General features: G+C 38.0%; 1 protein-coding gene across 2 annotated transcripts in view; it reads left to right on the top strand.

Annotated features, from left to right (window-relative positions):
* Positions 1–581: 581 nt before the first annotated feature.
* The window catches only part of pot1 (protection of telomeres 1 homolog), a 34,262-nt gene continuing 11,923 nt past the window's right edge, over positions 582–22,920 (top strand). For both annotated transcript variants that reach the window (XM_046859984.1, XM_046859983.1), the window contains exons 1-10: positions 582–685; positions 10,868–10,999; positions 11,131–11,203; positions 12,363–12,463; positions 14,488–14,595; positions 14,736–14,789; positions 16,246–16,354; positions 19,803–19,933; positions 20,182–20,472; positions 20,987–21,142. In XM_046859984.1, the coding sequence (XP_046715940.1) occupies positions 10,880–10,999; positions 11,131–11,203; positions 12,363–12,463; positions 14,488–14,595; positions 14,736–14,789; positions 16,246–16,354; positions 19,803–19,933; positions 20,182–20,472; positions 20,987–21,142 (1,143 nt within the window). In that variant the 5' untranslated portion in view covers positions 582–685; positions 10,868–10,879. The remainder of the gene's footprint in view (positions 686–10,867; positions 11,000–11,130; positions 11,204–12,362; positions 12,464–14,487; positions 14,596–14,735; positions 14,790–16,245; positions 16,355–19,802; positions 19,934–20,181; positions 20,473–20,986; positions 21,143–22,920) is intronic.

The following is a 22,920-nucleotide window of genomic DNA, read 5'->3' as shown; positions in this document are numbered from 1 at the left end:
AAGGGTCAACGAGTGAGAAAAGGAGGCGAGTGATGATTTAGAAAAGCTGCCACCTTCATTTCTGTCACTAACAATTGCCAGGGAAGAAGTCAAAGCCTAAGCCTAAAGAGACATGTTGGATAATCGCACGTTTTTAGCACAGAGTGTGGCATACCGTCATGCATAGGACTATTGGCAAAGTTTGTGAAACAAAGCTGCATAAAATTAACACCATCCAAGCTGTGTTTAGGAAAATTTAGCAACATGAGGCTGATGTTACTTAGGTCTATGGTCTAGGATTTTTTGTTTTGTTATTATTATTTATTTTATTTATTATAATTTTTTTTAACAAAAAAGACAAAGTAAGAGGACACCATAAATCTATGCATATAATATAATTTGATGGTGCGTTAGGGTAAATTACAAACAAAATATTTATTCACTATTTCATTTAAGAACTTGAAGGAACATGTTTTGTAAACGAATCTTAAAATCATTGTGGATTGATCCCAAAATAAAAAAGAAATACTTTAAAAAATAATAAATAGCAGGGCCCTTATACACAGTATATGTTCAGAGCAGTAGTGGCGTACACAGTGAGAAGCCCCGCCTCCTCCACGTGACGTTTCACTTCCTCCGCCTCGCGCGCACACATCAAACTGCAGGAGGAGAGTTTCAGACGCAGAGCAGCGCGCGCCTCGCTAATGTGAGTAACACTGCTGTGTGTCTTTAACCACAGCGACCTGTCAATAAACCCATACACTAAAAATATTTATATTAATATCTGCTCTCAAGCGTCGAGAGAGTCTTTTGGGTTTTGTTTAGCTCGGCTATGTTGCATTTAGCCGTTGGCTAACAGGGTAATGTTTTGCTAACTTGTTTTCTTTTTCAACTTTTTTGCCGGCCTGGTTGAACGCCAGGAGTTGTAACTGTTATATCCGGAAACTATACACACAAAGTGGCTCATGGTCATTCAGAAATCTGCACCCCCGCATCTGTAGCAAACTAAAATTGATTTGGTCTTAGCTAAGGACATTTACAAAACGGACTTTTCAGAAAAAGATGGACATCGTGAGGACAGTTCAGCCAAAACAGTACAAAACTTGTTTACCTTTTTCAGGAACCAGTTGTACTTTTGCGTTTTTCTTTCCTGTACAATTCGCACAAAATCACACAATTTGCAAGTGGAAAAAAACCCCGGGAGGATTAATGAGGTTGATATTGATGCTTCTGATAGAGATGAGACTACTATATTGTTTACATGCTTTTTTTTTATATTTGTTTACATGCACCTTTGACTTTGTTATATTATACTACACTGTTTACATGCTGTCTTCTGCACATCTTGACTGCTGCTGTATTTTTGCACTAAATTGTGTTTCTTATATTCACTCCCGGGTATAGTTTTTACAGTTCACACTACTGTATAACCAAGTATACAGTAGGTTTACTGGTCGGTGCTCTTGGTTTTGTGTCTTGTCTCGTGTTGTCTGTCTGTACTGTTTTTTTGTCTGCAGTTTGCACTAGGTTGCACTCGATGCACTTTATGTAGCTTGTATTGTGTTGTGTTGTGTTGTAGCTTTATGTTATTGTTTAGTGTAGCACCAAGGTTCCGGAGGAACGTTGTCTCGTTTTTACTGTGTACCAATGTGTATAGTAGAAATGACAATAAAAGCCACTTGACTTGACTATACGGGAGGTGCATCTGTGTCTATAGTAAAAGAAAACTTGTTGAATTGTGTTTATTGGGTTTCTTGCTTTAGCAACGGCTTTCATTCTCACTGCATGAGATACCTGTCTGCTCTGTTACACTTCTGTATAATATTCATGGTTTCTGTGAGAGGTGGATTATTTCATCTAGGATACCATTGAAGGCCTTGGTGTGAAGGAATCCAGGGTTTTCTGGATTGTTGTTGATTTGTTTTCACACTAAAGAGTGTCGAGGCACAGATCTGGGGAAGGTTATAAAAAGTTATCCAGCATTAATGATTCCCAAGTGCACAGTGGCCTTAAAATCTTAAATGTACGAGGTTTGGAACAGGCAGGACTTCTGCAAGAGCTGGCCGCCGGGACAGACTGATCAATGGTTGAAGAATGACAAGAGATTATGTGTTAAGATGGGGGAAACTTGCAGAAGGTCATCTAAATCTTTCCTTTATTAGACCTGCATGTTTGTTTGTTTTTTTTTTTTTTTTTTTTTAGAAGACATTTATAGCATTTAGCAGACGCTTTTGTCCAGAGCGACATGCAAAAGTGCTTTGAGTATATATCAACGAATAAATCTACACTGATTACAATTTAAGATAAATCAGCATAAAACTCTGGCAGAAGGTTTTTTAAAATGTAAAAGACAAAGCAATCGTGGAAAAGTGCTAGTTTGTGTTTGACAAATTAGGGTATTTACCCCGTTGCTTAAAGATAGCCAGTGATGCCACTATCCGGACATCTAGGGAAGTTCATTCCACCAACTTGGTGCCAGAACAGAGAAGAGCTTTGAGGTATACCTACCTCAACTCATACCCTAGTCTGAGAGAAGGATGTACCAGTCAAGCAGTGCTGGAGGATCTCAGGCAGCGTGGTGCAGTGCGGGAGTGATAATGTCTCTGAGGTAAGAGGGTGCTGGATAATTTTTGGTTTTGTAGGCAATTATTAGTGTTTTGTATCTGATGAGTGCAGCTACCGGAAGCCTGTGGAGGGAGCGCAGCCATGGGGTCGTGTGGGAGAACTCTCGAAAGTTAAACACAAGTCGTGCAGCTGCGTTTTGGATAATTTGCGGTGGACGAGTAACGGAGCCAGCAGAGAGCTGCGGTAGTCCAGTCTTGAAATAAGAGACAGAACAAGCCTGTGTGGACAGAAATGGTCAAATCCTTCAGATTTTGTTGAGAAGGAATCGACAAGTACGAGTCACATTAGCAACATGTGGGGAGAAGAACAGCTGATTGTCCATAGTTACCCAAAAGTTGCAAGCGGTGGCTGAAGGGGAGAGCAGAAAGTTATGAAGAGATATTTTCAGATCCTGACCTGGAGATGAATCACCTGGTGTGCCCAGCAGTTTGGTTTTGCTAGGATTGAGTTTTAGTTGATGAGCACTCATCCACGAAGATGTCCACCCGGCATGCCGAGATCCGAGTGGAAGCTGTGGTATCTGAAGGAGGGAAAGAGAAGATGAGTTGAGTGTCATCAGCATAGCAGTGGTAAGAAAACCTATATGAGAATATGACTTCACCATGAGTGTGAGTATAGAGGGAGAATAGGGGAGTTCCGAATACTAAGCCTTGTGGGACACCAGTGGAGAGTGCGTGGGGGAGATGTGGACCCCCTCTATGTTACCTGGTATGAATGACTGGTAAGATCTATATAGAAGACCGTAGAATTCATTTCCAAGTATGTTCAAGATAATGTATGTATATTAGATAAATGATGAAATGAGAGATCTGCTGCTCTGTGCACAGTGTGTGGTCATTGTCAGCTTTATGTAGAGGATGGCTGTATTAATCAGGAATCATGTTTAGGAATAATGCAGATTTATGGTTTATCTAAGAGAAGGCAGTGTACAGTGTACCGTAGCAAGCCACTGATGGATAAAAATAATTGTAAGCCTTTTGGATTGTGAGCTTCATACTGGGTTCTGTAGTGAGTGTGATGTCAAAGTAAAAAATCTCTCACTCTGGTTTTTTTTTTTTTTTTCTGTGAGATTTTATTCCCTGATGCACATCTGTAGTCTCAACCAGATGCTCTCTGAACCCTCTACCGAGTAAATGCATACGTGTTGTATCTGCATTTAAATTAGGTCTAAATGTATTTTCTGTTTAATAATATATTGACATAAGTTTATTAGAAACCAACATGTGTGTTGTGTCTGAGGTAGCAGTTTGTAGTTTAGCTCTCAGTTCAATCATGCCTGGAACCTATCTGCATGCCTGTCTGTCTGGATAAATTGTTGTGGTAAGCATGTAACGTTAGTAGGGCAGCGTGGGTGCACTCATCTCCTCAACCACAATATCTTTTTAACATGCCCCTAAACAAATCATTTTGGCTGGGGCGCAAACAGGACAGCTGCCATCATCTCGTCTCCATATCACAGAGCTCATTCAGGCATGTGATGAGACGAGCTGCTCAGCTTAAAGAGAGTCTCCTCTGACATGAACTGTTGTGACTCTGCCACAAAACTGCTGGAGCATTGCACTCACTCCCTCAAGCTTTTTACTGTTTTTAGCCCTGTTTATTATGTGCACTCAAATCAGAGAGTGCATCTGGGATGACATGAGCTGAATAATGCAGCACAGAATGAGCAAATTGCATCATGGATATGCTAAAGACATTCTGTTTGCTCTTTGTTTGTATACACAAAATGTCTTGATACACTGATTCATTCAAATATATGATATATTTTAAACGGGAACAATCCTGTTAAGTTTGGTTTTTATTTATTTATTTATTTATACTAGAGGTGTTGCGCATTGCCGGTGTTTTTGAAGAAAATACATCTTTACCAAAGCTTTTTCTAGGAATACAAGCAGAAATTATGTTTAAACAACTCCCCCAAACAAATGGCTGCCATAATGTGAAGGGTCTGTCCTCTAGCAGTGCAAAAATCATTAAACACCTAAATCAAAATGACAACATATGCATTTGTTTTTTCAGAAATGCACTGCAAATTTGTAGCCCCGCGATGAGTTTTTATTGAAGATTGACAGTGAATAGAATCATAGGTTGTGTTATTGCATTAGATAAAATTTGATTCATGTTTGTCGTTGTGCAAAATACAAATACGATATATTTTTTACGGTATTTGGCAGACACCCTTATCCAGAGCGACTTACAACTAAACAGTAGAGGGTTAAGGGCCCAGCAATGGCAACTTAGTGTTGGTGGGATTTGAACCTGTGACCTTTCAAACCAAAGTCCAATGCCTCTACCACTGAGCTACCACCTCCCTCGAAGCCAATGAAATTGCATTCAGCAGTTAGCATGTTTTCAAAAACGCAAATATAAGCGTAGCACAGAGTGATAGAGTGCAATTAAAGAGACAAATAAGGTGGCAATAAAGTGTACATGGCATTACAGTGGATTTGGCATGATATGTGATTAGACATAAATACAGTGATATGTTCAGTACATAAGGTGCAGATGTGATGGTACATGAGAACACATGCATCTAGTGACATGAATTAAATTCAACAATACAACTTAAGTGTAAGGTGAATGTTGAAGAATGGGCAAACTGTGTATAAATAGACTATGTGCACAAAGCATTTGGTGGAGGGAAGGTTACTACCATTCTGAAGAGTTCAGCAGATTGACAGCTGAGGGGAATAAGCTGTTCCTAAGCCTGCTGGTGTGACAATGAAGGCTCCTGTAATGCTTCCCTAGAGCAGAGCGAACAGTTCACGAATGGGGTGAGAGATGTCCTTGGCAATGCTTCTCACCTGCCGTAGATAGTGCTTGTGCTAAATATCTTAAATGAACCCTCTCTGAGCACCGGTGAGATGTTGGGCAGTTTTGGACACAACTATATACCACATTGATGACGTAACAGTTTATCAGTGTGCTTGTAATACCACAATAGCAGTTAATCACAATCTGAGTAGACAGGTGAGCTTTCTTCAGTAAGAAACTATGCTGTTGCTGTCGTATGGATGTCAGAAAGGATTTGAGATAGGAAAAGAAAAACCTCTCAAAACACTTGGTGGTGTTGGGTTATCGAAAGCCTTGACAGCAGCATGTTTTGACACAATGGTAGCTGTGTTGGGGCATGTGGGGATCACTGCTCAGATTAAAGACAGCCTAAATTGTTCATAAAGACCATGGCCAGCTGCATTATGCAGGCCCTGAGTACATGGCCCTGCTATCAGTACAGTCTTATGGGTATTTACTCTGATCAGGTTGGAGCACATCAGTAGTGAAAAGGTGATTGTCAGATCACAGGGTTGGAGCTCAGCTTTTCAGGAATTTGTACTCCTATATGGCTTTCATGGTTCTCTTTCTCAGATTGGCGATTGATGGCCTGTAGTCCTCCAGGTCTCGGGACCAAAAAGCAGCATCTTGTGCTCTCGGTAGAATGCAGACTTCCTTATTCATCCATTGCTTCTGATTGGAAATGTTTTTATTCTCTTAATTGTAGTGACTGTGAAAACACAACCCTTGATGTAGTGCAGGACATCATATTTGGTATAGAGTTCAGGGTGGTCGAAGAAGCATTTTAAAAACTGGTTTTACTTAATCTGGTGCTGTAGTAAAGAGTCTGCTCCCTCAGGCCAGCAACACATTTACAGACTTCATGTTTGATGAGATCTGTATTTGGGGAGTAGAGGAATAGATGATCAAATTGCTCACGGTGTGAGCAGGGAATGGCTCTGTAATCTTCTCTAACTTCGGTGTAAACCTGATGCAATGTTTTGTCCCCTCTTGTGTGACATTTTAATGAAATATGAATGTGACTAAATTCAATATGACATGATTGAAATGACCAGCAGCAGTTATGACTCGGTGTGATGTTTGTAATGTGCTAATAGTTGCATCTCATTCCATTATGGATAAATTAGCCAAACACATTTTGGATTTGTTGGAATTCTCTGGCATGAATAGAAGTTGAATACAGTGTTCAGAACAATGCCTGCCTAGTGAATTTTATGTCTAGGAATGTTTATAGGCTGTACGACATTTTTACAACATACAACTAGACTGAAAAATCGCTCAGTAAACGGTTGAGCTCATCATTTAGATCTATGTCTGATTTGGTGCAAGTTTTCTGACCCATCGCTCATACAATACCACACTCTGTAACCTTAGGCAGAAAAACTCTGTAAAGTTTAAACACTTAATAAAAGATTTTTGATACAATTAACTGAATAATAAAACGTTTATATCCCATAAAATCTGACTGCTGTACTGGGCAGTGCAAGTGTCAAGAAAAAGGAGACTGAAGCCAGAAAGACGAGTGAGTAATACTGATCCAGATTAACTCAGTGTCATAAGAATTAGATTTATTATTAATAATTATTTGCACACAGTAGCTAGCTGCTGTTCTCAGACACAGTCTGCTCCTTTTCTTTTTCTCTTTTATAGCCTGGTGCAGTTACAGTGCCTTCACTGAGTTAACTGCTCAGATGGCCAAGTACACTGCCAGCTGTCACACTGACCTGCCACTCTCCTGAGTAAAGTTAAGCGTATTGGGACGCAGCCTTTGAGCTGCCAGATTAATTTGTGCTGTGGAGATTTGTATAGCATGAGTCATATTACTTAATGTTCTGAGTAACTTGCAGCTGCAGTTTCTGTATTGAGAGGTTTCTACCTTTTTTTTTTTTTTTTTAATTCGTGACTTAGTTGTGCTACACACCTTCTCCTCTGCTAGGATTAATAGCAGGCCAAAATGTATTGTAAGGATATGATGACAGTGTCAAGAGTGACTCAAACTGCACACAGTACCTGAAATACTTTATCTGTACTTTATTACTTTATATTACTTTATAATTTTAATGTCGTGGTTTGTGTACCAGGGTTGGACGAATCAGTCCGGTGTGTGAGTTCATTCATTCATTCATTCATGGTTGCCTTAGTAGGATCAACAGCCAGATATGACAAAAACAACCTGCTCCTTGAGAACTCATGTGTAGCCAGGTTTGAGCTTAATGCTTGTGCGATGCAGCTTTAGCGATGCTTGTACTTTAGCTCTTGTTTCTTTATTCTGAATTCTGAATGCCTGCTACACTGCACACATCAGTCAAAGCGATGTCTGCATGATTCACATGTGTGTTCTCTGTGTGCAGAGGAGTTCGATAGAATAAAGTGAGTCTAAAACCTGATCAACACTTCGAGGGCAATGGAAACAGTCGCACTCTGATTCAGACCACAGCAAACATGCCCAATGTAAAAACCACCAAAAAATAACAGCAACATGCTAGCTGGAAATTTTACCTGAAAAACTGGCAGGGGAGGGTGAAGAACAAAATGTACAAACCTGTTTTCAATATGTAAATCTTTACTGTCAGATCTGTGTTTCTGATGGGTGTATTTTGCTAGTTGTGTTCATCCGCTTGACTTTTAGCTAATTAACAAATGTTGATATGGAGATTTAGAGCTGCACATTGCGAACGTGTGAATTGAACACCTTTGACAGTGCTAAACATAGTGATGGATCCAAAAAACATATCCACCCCAGACCACACTTCGGTGTTAATTATTCTGCTGCTTGCTTATGAGTCTGTTTTTTCTAGATGCACCATTTGCAATGAAATCTTAAGTCAGTTCGTTATATAGTTGAATGATTTTTGTTTGGAGCTAAGGTTTCCAATTGTTCCTAATCATTACACTCGTCATGTCTGGATTTTTCTTCCCTTTTTTTTTATTGTGCGTTACGAACAATAATGTCTAATTTACTCAGAGCTGATCTGTTTCTTATTGTGTTCTTTTCCGAAGGCTTCAATTACTTGCTGGCGATAGGGGCAGAGGAATATAACCATTTCAGTTAATTCATCTAACAACGTGTAACAGAAAAATCAGAGGAAGATGTGTTATATAAACTGTCGAAATGTGTCTGACCTTTAATTACCTGTTATTTCTTTCCTCGGATTGTAGGAAACAGGAAGAATGGCTTGTTTTTTATTTTTATTTTTTTTTTTATTTGTTACAGTTCAACATATGAGATTTAGTTTTAGAGTGAACTTGGTCAGAATTTCCTTGGTTAGAATGACCTGACACTATTGAATTATTCAAGATAAGTTCAGAATAGATTAAGGGTTTACGAATATTTGAATGTTTTTTTTTTTCCCCCCTACTTGAGCCTGCCATCCACACCCACCCCCTTTTGCCATCCAAACACAAAAAGTTCAATAGCTTTATACAGATTCAGATCTTCAAATCTTTATGCAGATTGTGTTTACACACCTGTCAGGACCAACTCTGTATTCCCTTCTTGAGTAATACGTTTTATTTATAAGGTTTTCTTGTACAAGAAAGAAGAAATAAATGAAGTATCGCAGCTTTAAATACAATGTTTTGGACTTTAGGCTCAAAGTTCAATACCAGAGGTTCTCAAGGCGGTTGCGCATTTACATCGGTTGGAGCTGTTGTGTTTTCTGCTTGTTAAGTTTATCGGTACTCCTCTTAAACCTGAAAGCACATGGGGCAACAGGAGAGATCTGTGGTCAACTGTCAGATGCCGTTTATGCGGACCAGTATGCGCAGACCAATAGACCTCTAAAATGACCATTGTCTGCTTACCTTACTGCTACCAAGTTCTGCTTTAGCATAGAAGGATTGTGGCTGTGTCACTTATGATTAACTACACTTTTGTTTGTAAAAACAAAAGCTGTATCTAGATTGCCTTTTTAATTAGTCAGCATTGATTCTCACTTAGCTCTGGAGAATGCTGCAGGAACTAAGTGGCTTTCGGGTAGGGCAGTGAATTATCAGCCTTCAAGGGACTTTGTTAGGAAGTCATTTTTGTGATCTCTGACCATACAAAATGTTTGTGCTTTCTAATATTTCTGGACTAAATTGCTCAATCCTAGCTAATTGGTCATTGATTATACTATGCAAAATATACAGCGTTGTTATTTCAACCGTGAAGCAATATGAGTTAGTTCTGAGAGGCTGAGAGGTTGTGAAGCTGGCAGGCAAGATTGGAATTCATTACAAGGCTCAAGTCTCGCGTCCTTGACCTTTATTTTCTCCTCAAGGTGTTTTGTCGAGGTAATGGAAAAAATCTGTTTACAAAAAACACACTGCACGGTATATCAATTTGGTTGATATTATAGTGATGCTAATGTCGCCAAAGCTTTTTAATGATAATGATCTCCCTACGTAAAAAGTGTTTCATTAATTAGATCTGATAAGGTCATCTGATCTTCTGGTGTTCTGAGGATGCTTTGGTCAGTAGTTGCATTTCTGTGATTTGATGCTTTATTTTGACACATCGCAGGTTCACCAGTTAGATTTAGTATATTGCAAAGTATTGACATTCTGAAAACAAATCATTGGGAACCGTACATGATTAGTATCCAGGCCAAGTTCGTAAGCTTTCATAAAGTGTTTTTAGTCTCCTATATCAAGTTTCTCGCACTGAAAATTCCATTACCAGGGTTTCATTTTAACCAGAGTTAACATTCACATTCCTTTTTTTTTTTTTTTTTTTTTTTTTTTAAATCACAAATCACAGCAATCACAGAATGATGAAAATCTTTTTCCACATTGTACATTCAGCTCGGAAAGTAAACCAGAGTGCAATCGTGAGAACTGATGAAAATCAGCCATTATAATGACAGCTACTGTCGGCTTGGAACTTTTGCTCACATGCCACCGTTTCATAGTTGTATTTTTACTTTAAATGAAAGAATAATATAGTAATGCAATCGAATTGTAAGCATATGACTTTGCAGGAAAATAAACCTGATAAAGAAAGGGTTTACACTATGATAGTTTTATAGTTGTTTCATACAGAAGGTAGTTATTACAGATGACACTTTGAGAAACAAACACTGTGAATGACTGTGTGTGTGTGTGTGTGTGTGTGTGTGTGTGTGTGTGTGTGTGTGTGTGTGTGTGTGTGTGTGAGAGAGAGTGAGAGAGAAATAAAGTTTGAGGCCATAAGCAGAAAAGTTTTTATCGATTTTCACATTACTGTGCTAAAATGCAACACGATACAATTAAAAAAAAAACAAAAAAAACACTTGTGCACTTTTACCCCTAGGCTCTGTGGCATGCTGTGTAAATTGTCACTTGCTATTTTTGTATGTATTGTACAGTTGTAGACTCTGAGTGCTTTTTTCTGAAATGGTCATCAATATAGCAAGTTATTAACGTCACCACTGTGAGGATGGTGTCTCTGCTTGCCAGTAATTTATTGCTTATTTCTGTTTTCTTTTCTTTCTCATGGTTCTCGTTACAGATAATAAAAGCAATGCCTGTCCACACAGTGAAATGCGCTTCTGATCTGGACACCATTGCCCCTTCACACGTCCAGCGGATCTCTATATCAAATCTCAAACTCACCTCTGACTACGTGCACACGAGTGTTAAGGTTGTAAATTGGCCCCCCTTAATGTTATGCCTGTACCAATTTTCCTAGAATAAAATTAATCAGCTTTGAAAAAACAGCAAAGCCTTAGAAGCCTGACTGCTCTGTGCTCTTTGTTCTTTTTTTTTGTGTAGGGTGAAGTGGTTCAGAAGGGCTCTGTAGTGTCTTGCAGGCAGAGAGACCACCTGCTAAAGGCTGTTATCCAAGGTGAGCTTCTGATTAAAATGCCCAATAAGGCTGCTAATGCAGGCTGCTATTAAGCGTGGAGTTATATTGGAACTGTGGCCTTGATTCCGAGGATATAGTAGGTACTCGCAGGTTTATGATAGACAGCACAAATCATTTTTAGTCCCACAGAGAAAATGCAATTTGAGAGCTAGAGGAAATCAAGGAACTCCTTGATCCTCAGAAGCAGGGTAGCAGATTATTATTATAATATGATAATGATCTAAACATCCAGGCTTTGGTGTTTGTCCTGTGTCCTCTTGGTTAAGGGGATTTGAGGAACATAAACCACCAGGGATTCACAATTCATGATGTAAGTTGCTTCATTTTCTTAAAGTCCTGATGACAATTTTCACCCAACAGCTCAATTTTGGGACAAGACTAACATGCAGATCTGCCAACATACAGTATCTATAAACGGGGACGTTTCACAAGTAATAATGGATTTTGTATTACAGACTTTTCAGCACTTTTGTGCTGCTATTTGGCCATTTGATTCTCCAGTCAGTTAAAAGTTTTAAAAAGAAATCCAGAAATGTGAACAAGCTAGTAAAATGATTAGAGGTTGTTTCTGATTTTCTGCCATTAGCAATTCCTTAGGCACTCGTGGGTGAAAATCAGTCTTGATTAGCATGCTGTGTGTAATGCACCACTGGCTAGTTCTGATGAAGACGGCATGCACAGCCGTGATTTACTCACCTCATTCATTTATTTCATATATTTAGTTGTAATTTGTTTAAGAATTGTACATTTAACGTTTAGTACCCCTCAATAACATTTGATTAGGACAAATCTGTTTCTGCTCTCAACCAAATCAGAGACAATCATTGGTCTTTCACTTACAGCTCAGCTACCTGACTTCTCCATTTCTTGTTTGCACTTGCTTATTTACTGCTTTCACACTCAGGCTACCAGAGTGCAAATGCTACAGAATCAACTTGTTTTCGAATCAAATTGCATAGAGCAACAAGGAGAGATGTGAATTTCAATCATTTCTTGTAAAGCCTTAACATAAGGGATTTCATAGTTCTATAGCATTAAAAGTTGAGTAATTGAGCCTAAGTTTCGTTCAAACTTAAAGTATGTAATGTAAAGTATATAAGTCTCCTCCACCCTTCTTTCTTTTCATTCTGCTTCACAGATAAAGAGACACAGAGTTCAGACCCATCACAACACACATCAATCAATGTCATTTTCTTTGGTACGATGGCGAAGGACTTTTCGCAGACTATCAGTCAAGGGGTAAGCCTCTGCTTTAACGTCTTTAAAACTACCTTTTAAGAAACCTATGGTGATGTTGAGGAGTCTCCTGCTGGGATGATTCCTAAGCTTGACTTAGTTAAATTTAATACCATCAGTAAAGAAAGAGCTCTGCAGGAATATTATTAGAATATAATACGATTATACTTAATACCTTTACCCATTGGGAGTTTCACTCTCCTTATGTATTATAAAACCTCTTTTAAATGTTGGATATTAAAATAGAAAGTTGTATTTATTATAATTCTGAACAGTACATTGTTCAGCGCGGTGTGCGGTTAAATCCTGCGGTCACAAACAAGTTGCACACAAAAGGTGTTTTTTAGTAAAATGCATGTAAATGTGATGTTAAAAAAGCATGGTAGTGGCACAACGCAGATTTTGCCACGCTGAAAGGAAAAATCTTCATAGTTCGGTTTGCCTCCTTGCTGGCTGTGTGACAGAAGAATCCTCCCTGAGAGACATGTCTTTTAATCTGAGCTTTGCTGCTTCGCTTTATCAAATGTTGCTTTTTGCTCTCTGGATCCTGTTCGCCTATCCCCTCAAGCTCTCGTGACTGCCTTATCTCTCGTTTTTTTGTTCATTAGTCCAAGAGCCGCTTTTTCATCAGGAGCACTCCACTGTGGTTTATCCTCACTGTTATTGTTAGTGTTATGCTAAGCGTGACTCGCTGGCTTCTTGTTTGTGGAGTGGGCTAAGCTCCCAGATAGCCTGTGGAAAGAGCACTTCTTTTGTAATGTGAGCTGATGCTAAAACCCTGTACGTGGTAACAGTAGACGCACGGCAGCTTTTATAAAGGCCGCATGCTCCGCTTTGTTCGCTTTCTTGCATTTATGAAGACGGATTAAACTTCTAGAAAGGAGGTGTCTACTTCAAATGCGTTTATGTTCAAGACAGAGAGACACCTTGCTCTGTCATTTTTTTATGATTATAGACCTTGAATTTGGCAACATATAAATGCTCAGGTCTAATGCGAACATGTGTGTGGCAAAGAAACTAACCAACTGGAGCATTGACAAAAAAAAATAATAATAATTATAAGTTTTGAAAAGATTTTAGCGCACAAATAAAAGCTGAGATGACAAGGGTCAAAAATGGCAATAACTACTTATCTAGAGACATTAATAGGAAAATTGCTAAAGTATATGATCATGTAGCACGTTTGCGATGCACTCAGTTACAAAAGTGTTTCAACATACTTGTGAATGTAAAAAAAAAATACAAAAAATTCATGCCTGCTAATTAATGCACCTAATAAAAATTTACCAGACTGCACTTCGGCCAACAAGCGCAGTGCAGCACGTAGTAAAATTCAGAATGACTAGTGTGAGCGATAGTTACAACTTTAAGGCAGCACTGTGAAGCACATTAAGTTTAAAACGCCACTGAAATCAGAATTGTGTTTCAGATCTTTTTCTTTCTGGCCCGTTTGTTATGGACACCAATGTGACAGTAATCTAGAGCTGTACAGTTCTGGAATATGTTACCTCTTCAGACAGAATAAGAACAGGATGTCTATCAGTAAGAGAAAATAAAAGGCTCATGTTAAGAGTTTGCTTTTCTCCATATTAAGATTGCTGTCTAAGCTGCTGTCAGGTTTGATTTGATTTATCGTTGTGCCAATTGCTGTTCTGTACGTTTCCTTCACGTTCCAGAAGGAAATACATCGACATGCAGAATTAAAACGCGCCTAGAAATCCATTCCAATTTAAATCCGCATAGCTGTGTATCAAATGTAAAACTTTCATTTTGTCCAAACATGTAATCGTTTAATGCATCATTCTTGGTCTTGAAACAACAGCAAGTTTCTCCTGTTTGCTTGGAAAGAAAGCCTGCAGCCATTCCATCTTTTTATAAATAAGATTTGAGCACAACTGCTTTAGAGGCTTGACTCAAGTCCACAAATCTAGGCATGACTGAGCTCATCCCCATGCTCTACATTAATTTGCTGGCATATTGCTGTTTCTGATGATTTTTTTTGTCTGTCCCTCTGCATACTGCTCTAGGACATGGTCTTATTGTCTGGCTTTACTATCAGCAAATCACCAACTGAAGAGACAGACAGACTACACCCGTGTCTTTTGGAGATGAGTAGGAATGATGCCTGTGTGTATGTAAGTGTCTAATGAAAAAGAAAAAAAAAATCTATGAATCACCTTTTCTTTGTATTTTTGTAACCAGAAGAAGATAGAACACTGTCTCTGTGGTTTTGTAGTATTTGCATATGATTGATTTCATGTTGTGTGTTTCACAGGTGTACTCATCTAATGTTTTTGTCCCCAGTGGGCCTGATGTTGTCAGCTCAGAGGTACCGTGTTTGCTTGCATAACTGCCTAAATGCAGCAGTAAATCTGATACTACATTTAAAAGAAGAAATATGACTGATATGATTGCAAATTTTCTTATTTGCTACATTTCTTGCCAAACTACAAGCTGATTGCATTAAAGAGCACCTAGTCTGAGAAGACGGGCACTTCCTTGTGTGTGCCATTATTTATTTTGTATAAAACAGACTCCACTTTGATAATGGCCAGCTGATTAATTCCAATCGCATCATTTCCAAGTGTCTTGATGTGCTTTTGCGGTACTAATGGAGCATTTTATATAAATCCATAGTTGTGTGTGATTTACATATCGATATTAAAGTTGATTCTGAATTATGAAAAGGAATTTTTAGCCTAAATTCCTTATGTACAATGTAGCAGTAGATGTAATGCTATTTCTTGACTGGACCTTTAAATTAGTTATTTCTTGCAGATAAAATATATTACTGCAATTATATGCAAAATTACATTTCACTGGAGCACTGTTATGTTTGTTAAATGTTTTGGTTTACTGTAATCATCTACTATAGCTGGAGGCTTTGTGACTGATCTCAAGCTCACTGCTCCTCTCAAGGCAACTCAGCCATGCCTGGTTCTTGATAACCTACCAGTTGAATTTGCGCTTGTTTAAATAACACAAATGTTTTTGCATATTGCAAAAAGCTTTCTTTTTTTTTTACATCCTTGATTTTTCCATGGCCCATTTGTAAACCCGCTCCATTATGTTAATGTGCATGATGTTGATGTGTGGTTGAACTCTTTGAATCCTAGTGTCTCTTGTTTTTATGCAAGTGTATATTGTATGCTTGCTTGTCCCGTCCTCTGTGACTGCTTTGAGCATATTTGATCAAATATGTCTTTTAGAATCATAAAATTTTGATCTAAACATTTACGCTTCGAATGTGTTCCACAAATAAGTATAAATATTTGCTATCTTTGATATAATTGTAATAATAATAATCTTTATTTGGGTAGAACATTTCCATTTTGTGTCTATATAAATGCCCCTAGCAAATGGGTAATTTATTAAGAGCTTAGGGAGAGCAGCCGGCAAGTACTGAGCATATGTGGGAACATCAGCAAGACTGTTGGGAACTGCTCCCAGCTGGTCTCCTCAGAAACTGTCTGACAGAATGCCAGCAGTGGGCCAAGCTGTTATTAAGACTTTGACTTTGGTCACTCTATAATTCTTTTCATGGCTTAAATGTATTCTCAAATTTTTCTGCATAGGAGAAATAGTCAAAAGGACAGAAATGCCTTTTTTTTTTTCCCTGTGTGGGTGTGTTCAAACTTTTTACAGGTACTGTTTGACTGAAAAAGTTTTTACACACTGGCGCTTCCAAATTCCATTCAAGACAAGCTGACAGTACGCTCCTGGGCTTGTGTTTATTATTCATATGCATCACTATTCCTCTACATTACTCTTTTCTCTGCATTCAGTCCAGGTACACGTATGTCCCTTTAAATGAACTGAAACCCAGCAGAAACCCAGTGAACGTCTATGGGGTGGTGACCTTCTTCAAACAGCCTTTTCCCACCAAAGGCACAGGTAAGATCCCAATACGTAGTAGTAATGTGTTTTATTGTCATTTGTGCCCTTAAGCTCAAATAGACCACAGCAGTGTGTTTAAACCTCTATAACTAGTAGGTATGACGATAAAACATAATCTCAAACCTTTCAGAAATACAAGCATAAAATAGTCTGATAGTCAAATAAATATAACGTTATGCCTGTCTGTAGTATTTGAATGTGTATAGAATAAAATGACCAAAAAGCAGTTTTGCTTTGATTTTTGAATTTTATCTTTTAAGTGCATTGTTGATGATTACTTACTTTTTTATTAATGCTGAAACTAAAAGGCACCATTAACACAGTGAGTAGATTTAGTCTGTTAATTAATGTTAATGTCAATTAAATACACCTGTATTGATGTGTATACAATCATACAGAACTAAGCAACCTCATACTTCCCAAACTGCTGTGGTGTTGGTACTGGCTGTGTTGGTGTTGATTACTGTGTTTATTTGTTTGCCATTTTTGTTTCAAAATTCGTGGCTTGTTCACGGTAACTAATGTGTTAAATAACGCCTGCGAAGTGGACTTAAATATACAGTATTATATCTGTTTGAAATCATTAATAATCATACATTAGCAGCTGAAGAGAGGTCTGTAGCAGTCAAAACATGTTGTGAATTGTTACAACAAAACATGTTAAATACAAAACAGCAGTATTAAAACTATCAATAATTGCAGAATAAAATATATTTTATTTTGACAGACCCTAATACAAAAAAGCAATACCGATATGTTTAGTGGATGATGTAGGGAGTAAAGCATGGCAGAGCATGTTATTGCAGGGAAATGATCAAAATCACTCCTAAATGATTTCTTCATAGCAGAACGGTCTTTTCTTGGTTTCTTTTGCAATCTCTTTATAACAACAGAGGCTGTTTAAATATATTTTTGTTTAGGAATATTTGTGATATTTTATCTCTTTAGCAAGAAAGGAACTTCCTACTCTTTTAGACAGGATTCAGTAAACACACGGCTTTTTATTTATTTATTTATTTATTTATTTATTTATTTATTTCACTTTTGTGTGTTTTAAATCGGCATCCGTAATAGCCATTGTGAGCCTCAGTGTACCAGCTCAGCCATCTCACACACACACACATACACACACACGTATTTTTACTTTGGTTCTGCCACTTATTTGTTCAGTGAAATATGCTATGATTGTTTGCCTAGCTTTTCTAAATGATGTTCCCATCATGTATCAACAATGTTAATCCTTTGTTATCCTCTGATTATCGTCTAGCTATCTGAGTAATCATTAAATGTGTTAAAAGTGTGGTTGAATTAAAATCTAATGGCCAAAAGATGCAGATTTGTTTTATATAACGGCATACCTCGGCTGTAGCATTAGCACTAGGTTTATATTAATGCACTTGTTCTAATAATTATTTATTATTTCAGTTCAGTTCAAAAAGAAAATTTTTGAATTGATCAACCTTGAGAGGAACCAGACTCAAAAGCGAATCAGTTCCCGGCTGAGTGATGCTGGATAGTATGATTTTATAATATATAATTCTCTTGAGAAGATGCAGCAGTCTTTATTTGGCACATATACATTACAGCACAATGAAATTATTTTTTTTCGGAGCTTGTTATAAAGTTGGGGTTGGAGCGCAGAGAAAGAGATACAGCACCACAGGAGCAGAGAGGGATTAGGGCCTTGCTCAAGGGCCCAACAGTAGCAGCTTACCATATGATTGATGTGGTGGTGGTCTTTGTTAGCCGCGTTTTATGTATTATATGGAAGAAGTCCCGAGTGTCCCTCCTTTGTTAGGTCGTCATGGTGCATTGTGAAGTTTTTCAACATGGAAATGGCTGCAGGACAGGGAAATATATGCTTTCCAGTTTCCCAGTAAAAAAAATAAATTATTTGGCTCCTTAGTGAGAGAATGATTTTTTTTTGTTGTTGTAAATGATAAACAATTTAAAGCAATGCTGTTGTTCAAATGTAATTTATAGTAGGCAAGTTACTGTTATATATTGGAAATAACACACACTGCTGTTACATGCACATTATATACTGGTGTAGTAAACTGGCTTGGTCTGTACCATGTCCGGGCATTAGTATGATGTCTTAGAAGGTTTTGGATGTTGCATAGACTTGACATTTTATATATGGATTTTAGAATGGTTCATAATTCATTGTCTTGAAGATCTGTCATCCTCAGCTTTCTTACTAATCACACGCATTAAAGGATCAAAGTTAAGTTCACTACTTTGAAGCTCTATAAAGAACTTATGAATACACAGTCCTTTTTTGATAAACATCTTGGTTCTGACCTTTTTTCCTTCTTGCCCATCTCGCCTTTCTTTGTACATCCTTCAGTCTAGCTAGCATGAAATCCTTCCAATCCTTGGGACGTGGTTTCGGTTACACCAAGCCATTCGAAACAGTAGCACTAACAAATTGCACCTCTTGCACTTGATCATGGAAAGAACTGCATTCCCTTTTTCATTGCAGACATCTGTGTCTTCAAGCTGCAATCACATGTGCCTCGTCACATTCAGATAATTGATCCTTCTAAAAGATGTGTTGTGCTGGTGTCTTGTAAAGTCCTAAAAATCAATCCTCATTTCAGTCAAAGGCTCCTGTCGATGGATCATTGAGATGAGCAGAGAAAGTCCAGGCTCTTGTCCAATTTAATCAGCACAGAGAATTGGGCATTGTGCACATGTATTCTGCCTAAAGAGGCAAACACTTTATTTGAAATCGATGCTGAATATAAATGGTCATCACAGAAATAACAAGCAGAGTTCCAGTTTTAAAACAATGAACTTGATTTAATGCTTCTTATCATTACCTGTTGCAAATGTGTGTTAATTTTTTGCTAATATTCTGCTCATTTTTGTAAACTGCTTTCTCCTCTGTCCAATTCTCTTCACTCATTTGAGGAGGTTGAAGCAAACAGTGTCGATTATTTTAACAGGTTTCATTGAGTTCAAAGCAAATAACAGTTTGGAATTGCATAATGAATTAACCTTGTGATTTGCAGAGACTCCATCTGGCAGCATTTGTGCTATATTGAGACTGATGCTTAGGTGCTCAATCATTTCTTGAAATTATTTATTGAAATTAATATAACTCTATGTTGTTGCAAACACTCCTGAGAGTTAGAAGACTGGCGGTTGTTATTTCTAAACAAGCATTCTTACTTGTACTCGTTTGCTACTGGAATCTTTTTTTTTTCTCATCTAAAAGTGCATCAGGTACAGTTAACAGAGAAGATAAGCAAAATAATACTTTACTGTGTTTCTGATAACCGCTCAATGCTAAATGTTTGTTCAATATCTAGTCAAGAGTTGTGCTGCTGCTCTCCTTTTCTCCATTTAATTAACTATTGAAGCTGAGTTGTAAGGTAATATTGACAGTCCTATGCACCTAAGCCGCCCTAATCACCATGTATGCATTGATTTTCAATAGATTACTGCTCCACACTGAAGATCACAGACCAGTCAAATGTTAAAGTGAGCTGCACCATTTTTAGTGAAAGGCTCGAGGACCATCCAAAAATCTTCCAAATCGGAGACATCATTCGTCTTCACCGAGTGAAGGTGAGGAGATCAGAGAACTGTATTTGCCAACTTTGATAGACTTGTTCACTCACATTAACTAGGCTAGATTTAAACAGTTGAAAGTGCTTCTTTGATTACATCCACTTAGGTTATAATTACTTTGAGTGCTAAGCACTGTAATGGGCTCTAATCTCTGCGATTACTGTTGATTAAGGTCTATTTAAGCAATCTGTGAGTCATTTAAATATTCAGGGTCACTAAGAGTGTGTTAAAATTTATGTACACAGGCTCAGATGTTCAACGGATCCATGACTCTGCTGACCACTTTAGGCTGGTCTACTGTCACATTTGATGGGAAGATTGACAGCCCTATTGAGCCCCGAACATCAAGTAGGACTTTCAACTTTGGTGCAGTAGATAAACATACAGTGGAGGGTCTGCGTCAGTGGGCAGCAAGCCAACTTCTGAATAAGGAGCCCACAGTCCCCCTGTCCTCAGTGCAGCCCAAGATGTTTTTTGATTTGACCTGCCAACTGCTAGCCAAAGCCAGCATGGACACCAGATGCATGCTGCTTAAGGTGTGCTACAGGAGAGTATTCATCACACTTTATGCCATAGCTGAATCCTCATTATTTTGGGGTTGCCATTTATGGACATCATTCACGCACCTCAATTTTGCTATAATGTTAAAATATTCCTTTCAGATTTCAGAAACACATCTTTGTTTTTAAGTCTCTTTTTTATTTGTCATTTTTAACATTTTAAACAAACATTATTGCCATTGTCGGTCTGAGCATGGATATAGAAGCTCCTTCCCCATTCTCTCATTAGGAATATTTTAGTTAGTGCTCATTGGTCTTAAAAGCTACCTTGACACCGAACCCACTTTCTGTCAAGAATATGGTTAACATACAATCAAAGGATAAGACTAAGTATTATTGCTCTTTTGGGTTATCAGGTCTGAAGATGCCACTTCCCATGGTCTCCAAAAGTGAAATCGGTGGACACTTTAAGAAACAAATAGTTTGTTGATTGGTAAAGGTGCCTGTTGATAAATGTAGCACCCACAGTAGGTTTTCTTTTGTTTCTCAGGTCTGGGATGGGACACAATGTACACACCCTCTCCTCAATGTGGCCGTGGCACCAGATGCCTTAGAGGGAAAATACCCTCAGTCTACAGCTCAAGAGAACATGATTGCTAACGTTCTGGTCTATGACAACCATGTGGAGGGAGCCAGTAAGTTGAAGGTGAGCAGAAAAAAAAAAAACCTTCCCAGTGGACAGATTAAATGTAGCACTTCATCATAATAAATTTTTTATCAACTGGCTGTAAACGGTATCTGTGAAACTGAGCAACAAGAAAAATAGCTTTTATATATAAAACCTGTATTATGCATGTATAATATTATGTTGCTACCAGAGCTTAGGGTTACAATATCTAATCTTATAACTCATTCTCAGTTTATCAAATATTAATGGTAGGATCACAGCTGGTAGAGTGCACCAATATTGTTTCATGTGCTAGGAGGAATTTACCTGCACATCTGTTTAAAAAATAATAAATAAATAAAAACGTGTGTGGAGTGTAGATATCTATCAAAATACACATTTAAACCAGTGCCAAGAGGTGCAAGTGAGAAGTGTTTGCTATTTTGTCAGGAGATCGTGAGTCACCTGTCACCGGTAGTACAGGAGAGCATAATTGGCCTTACGCTGTGTGTGGAGAAAACGGTATTAGGCTCGATTTATATGCGCTTGTAACTACATTTATGCAAGATGCTTGCTTCCTGTATCCTGTGGTTTTTATTTGAGACATGTGCATAATGTAGTACCAACATAAATTGTGGGAGTAATATAGCACAGGGAGACACAATATCCACAGCACTGTCAAGGGGCTTTGTCATTTCAAGCATGTACCGCATAGGGACATAAAACTACATTCCTCCAGGACCAAGGTGCTACATGAAACAAAATACAAAACAAAATAACAACACAAAATAATTCTGTACAAAATTCGATCAGGTTTAAGTGTTAACACTAAGCTGCTTCCCTAATTGTGATGACTGTTTTAAAAAAAAAAAAACTCAATTTTAAACCTAACAGTTTAGATCAACACTTAAAAGTGTAAACTTTGAGCTACAGCTCATGAGGACATTGTTTCTTGAGAAGCTATTTGAGATCTTCCTTGAGTTCAACTTAACTTCACGCGGCTGCACAAATCCGTGTCCCCGAATTGTTGGTATGAAATCATTTCACAGGTTAATATGGATATCCTGTAGATAGACATACTATCTAGTGGATATCACTTTTAATCCTCCAGATGTACAAAAGAGACACAGTTATACTGCCTCCACTGCTGCTCTCATAGCTTTTGCTGTGCACTTCATGAAATAAGCATGTGTTTGCCTCACCTCCCTGATTAGTATCTCTTGTGCAGTAAGGGAAAACTAGCTGGTGGGTAGGGATTGAGAAAATGTGGTAAGAATATAAAAAAGTGTCTTCTTTATAGAGGAGTATCAAACAGTCTTATAACTAGTCTAAATGTCTTTTCAAAAGGTGCAGTAACTAACAAACTAGCTAGTTAAGATGGCCAATGTGTACAGCTCCATCACATGTAATGGATGTTTTTTCCAGATCAAATGTTAAATGTAAAATCCTGATGAGTTCACCTAGGGAATCTGCTGGTTCTCATGGCAAATGGATGAATGATATTCAGTGTCTAACCTGGAAAATGTAATGAGATACCAAAGTGTTGTTGATTCCAGAAGTTAGTTTTTTTTTCTTCCGTAGGAAAAATGTTTGTTTGATGAAACTTTTGTGCAATTTATTTTTTGCCCAGTTGTAAAGCCTGAGTTGCTTTTCTTGTATGACATGCGCAGGGCTGACAGGTTTTGGCTCTAGAAGATGGATTGTGCTTTTCCCATATTGTCACATTTAGGATGTGTGTGGTACTTTTTTTCTGTTTCTGTAATCAGTGATGTATGACAGTCCCTCTTCTTTAGTTGAACTGTAAGGAATTTTTTTTC

Source organism: Silurus meridionalis, chromosome 10 (genome assembly GCF_014805685.1).
Source record: "Silurus meridionalis isolate SWU-2019-XX chromosome 10, ASM1480568v1, whole genome shotgun sequence".
In the NCBI taxonomy this organism is placed as follows: Eukaryota; Metazoa; Chordata; class Actinopteri; order Siluriformes; family Siluridae; genus Silurus; species Silurus meridionalis.
This window is presented reverse-complemented; position numbering and strand designations above follow the sequence as displayed.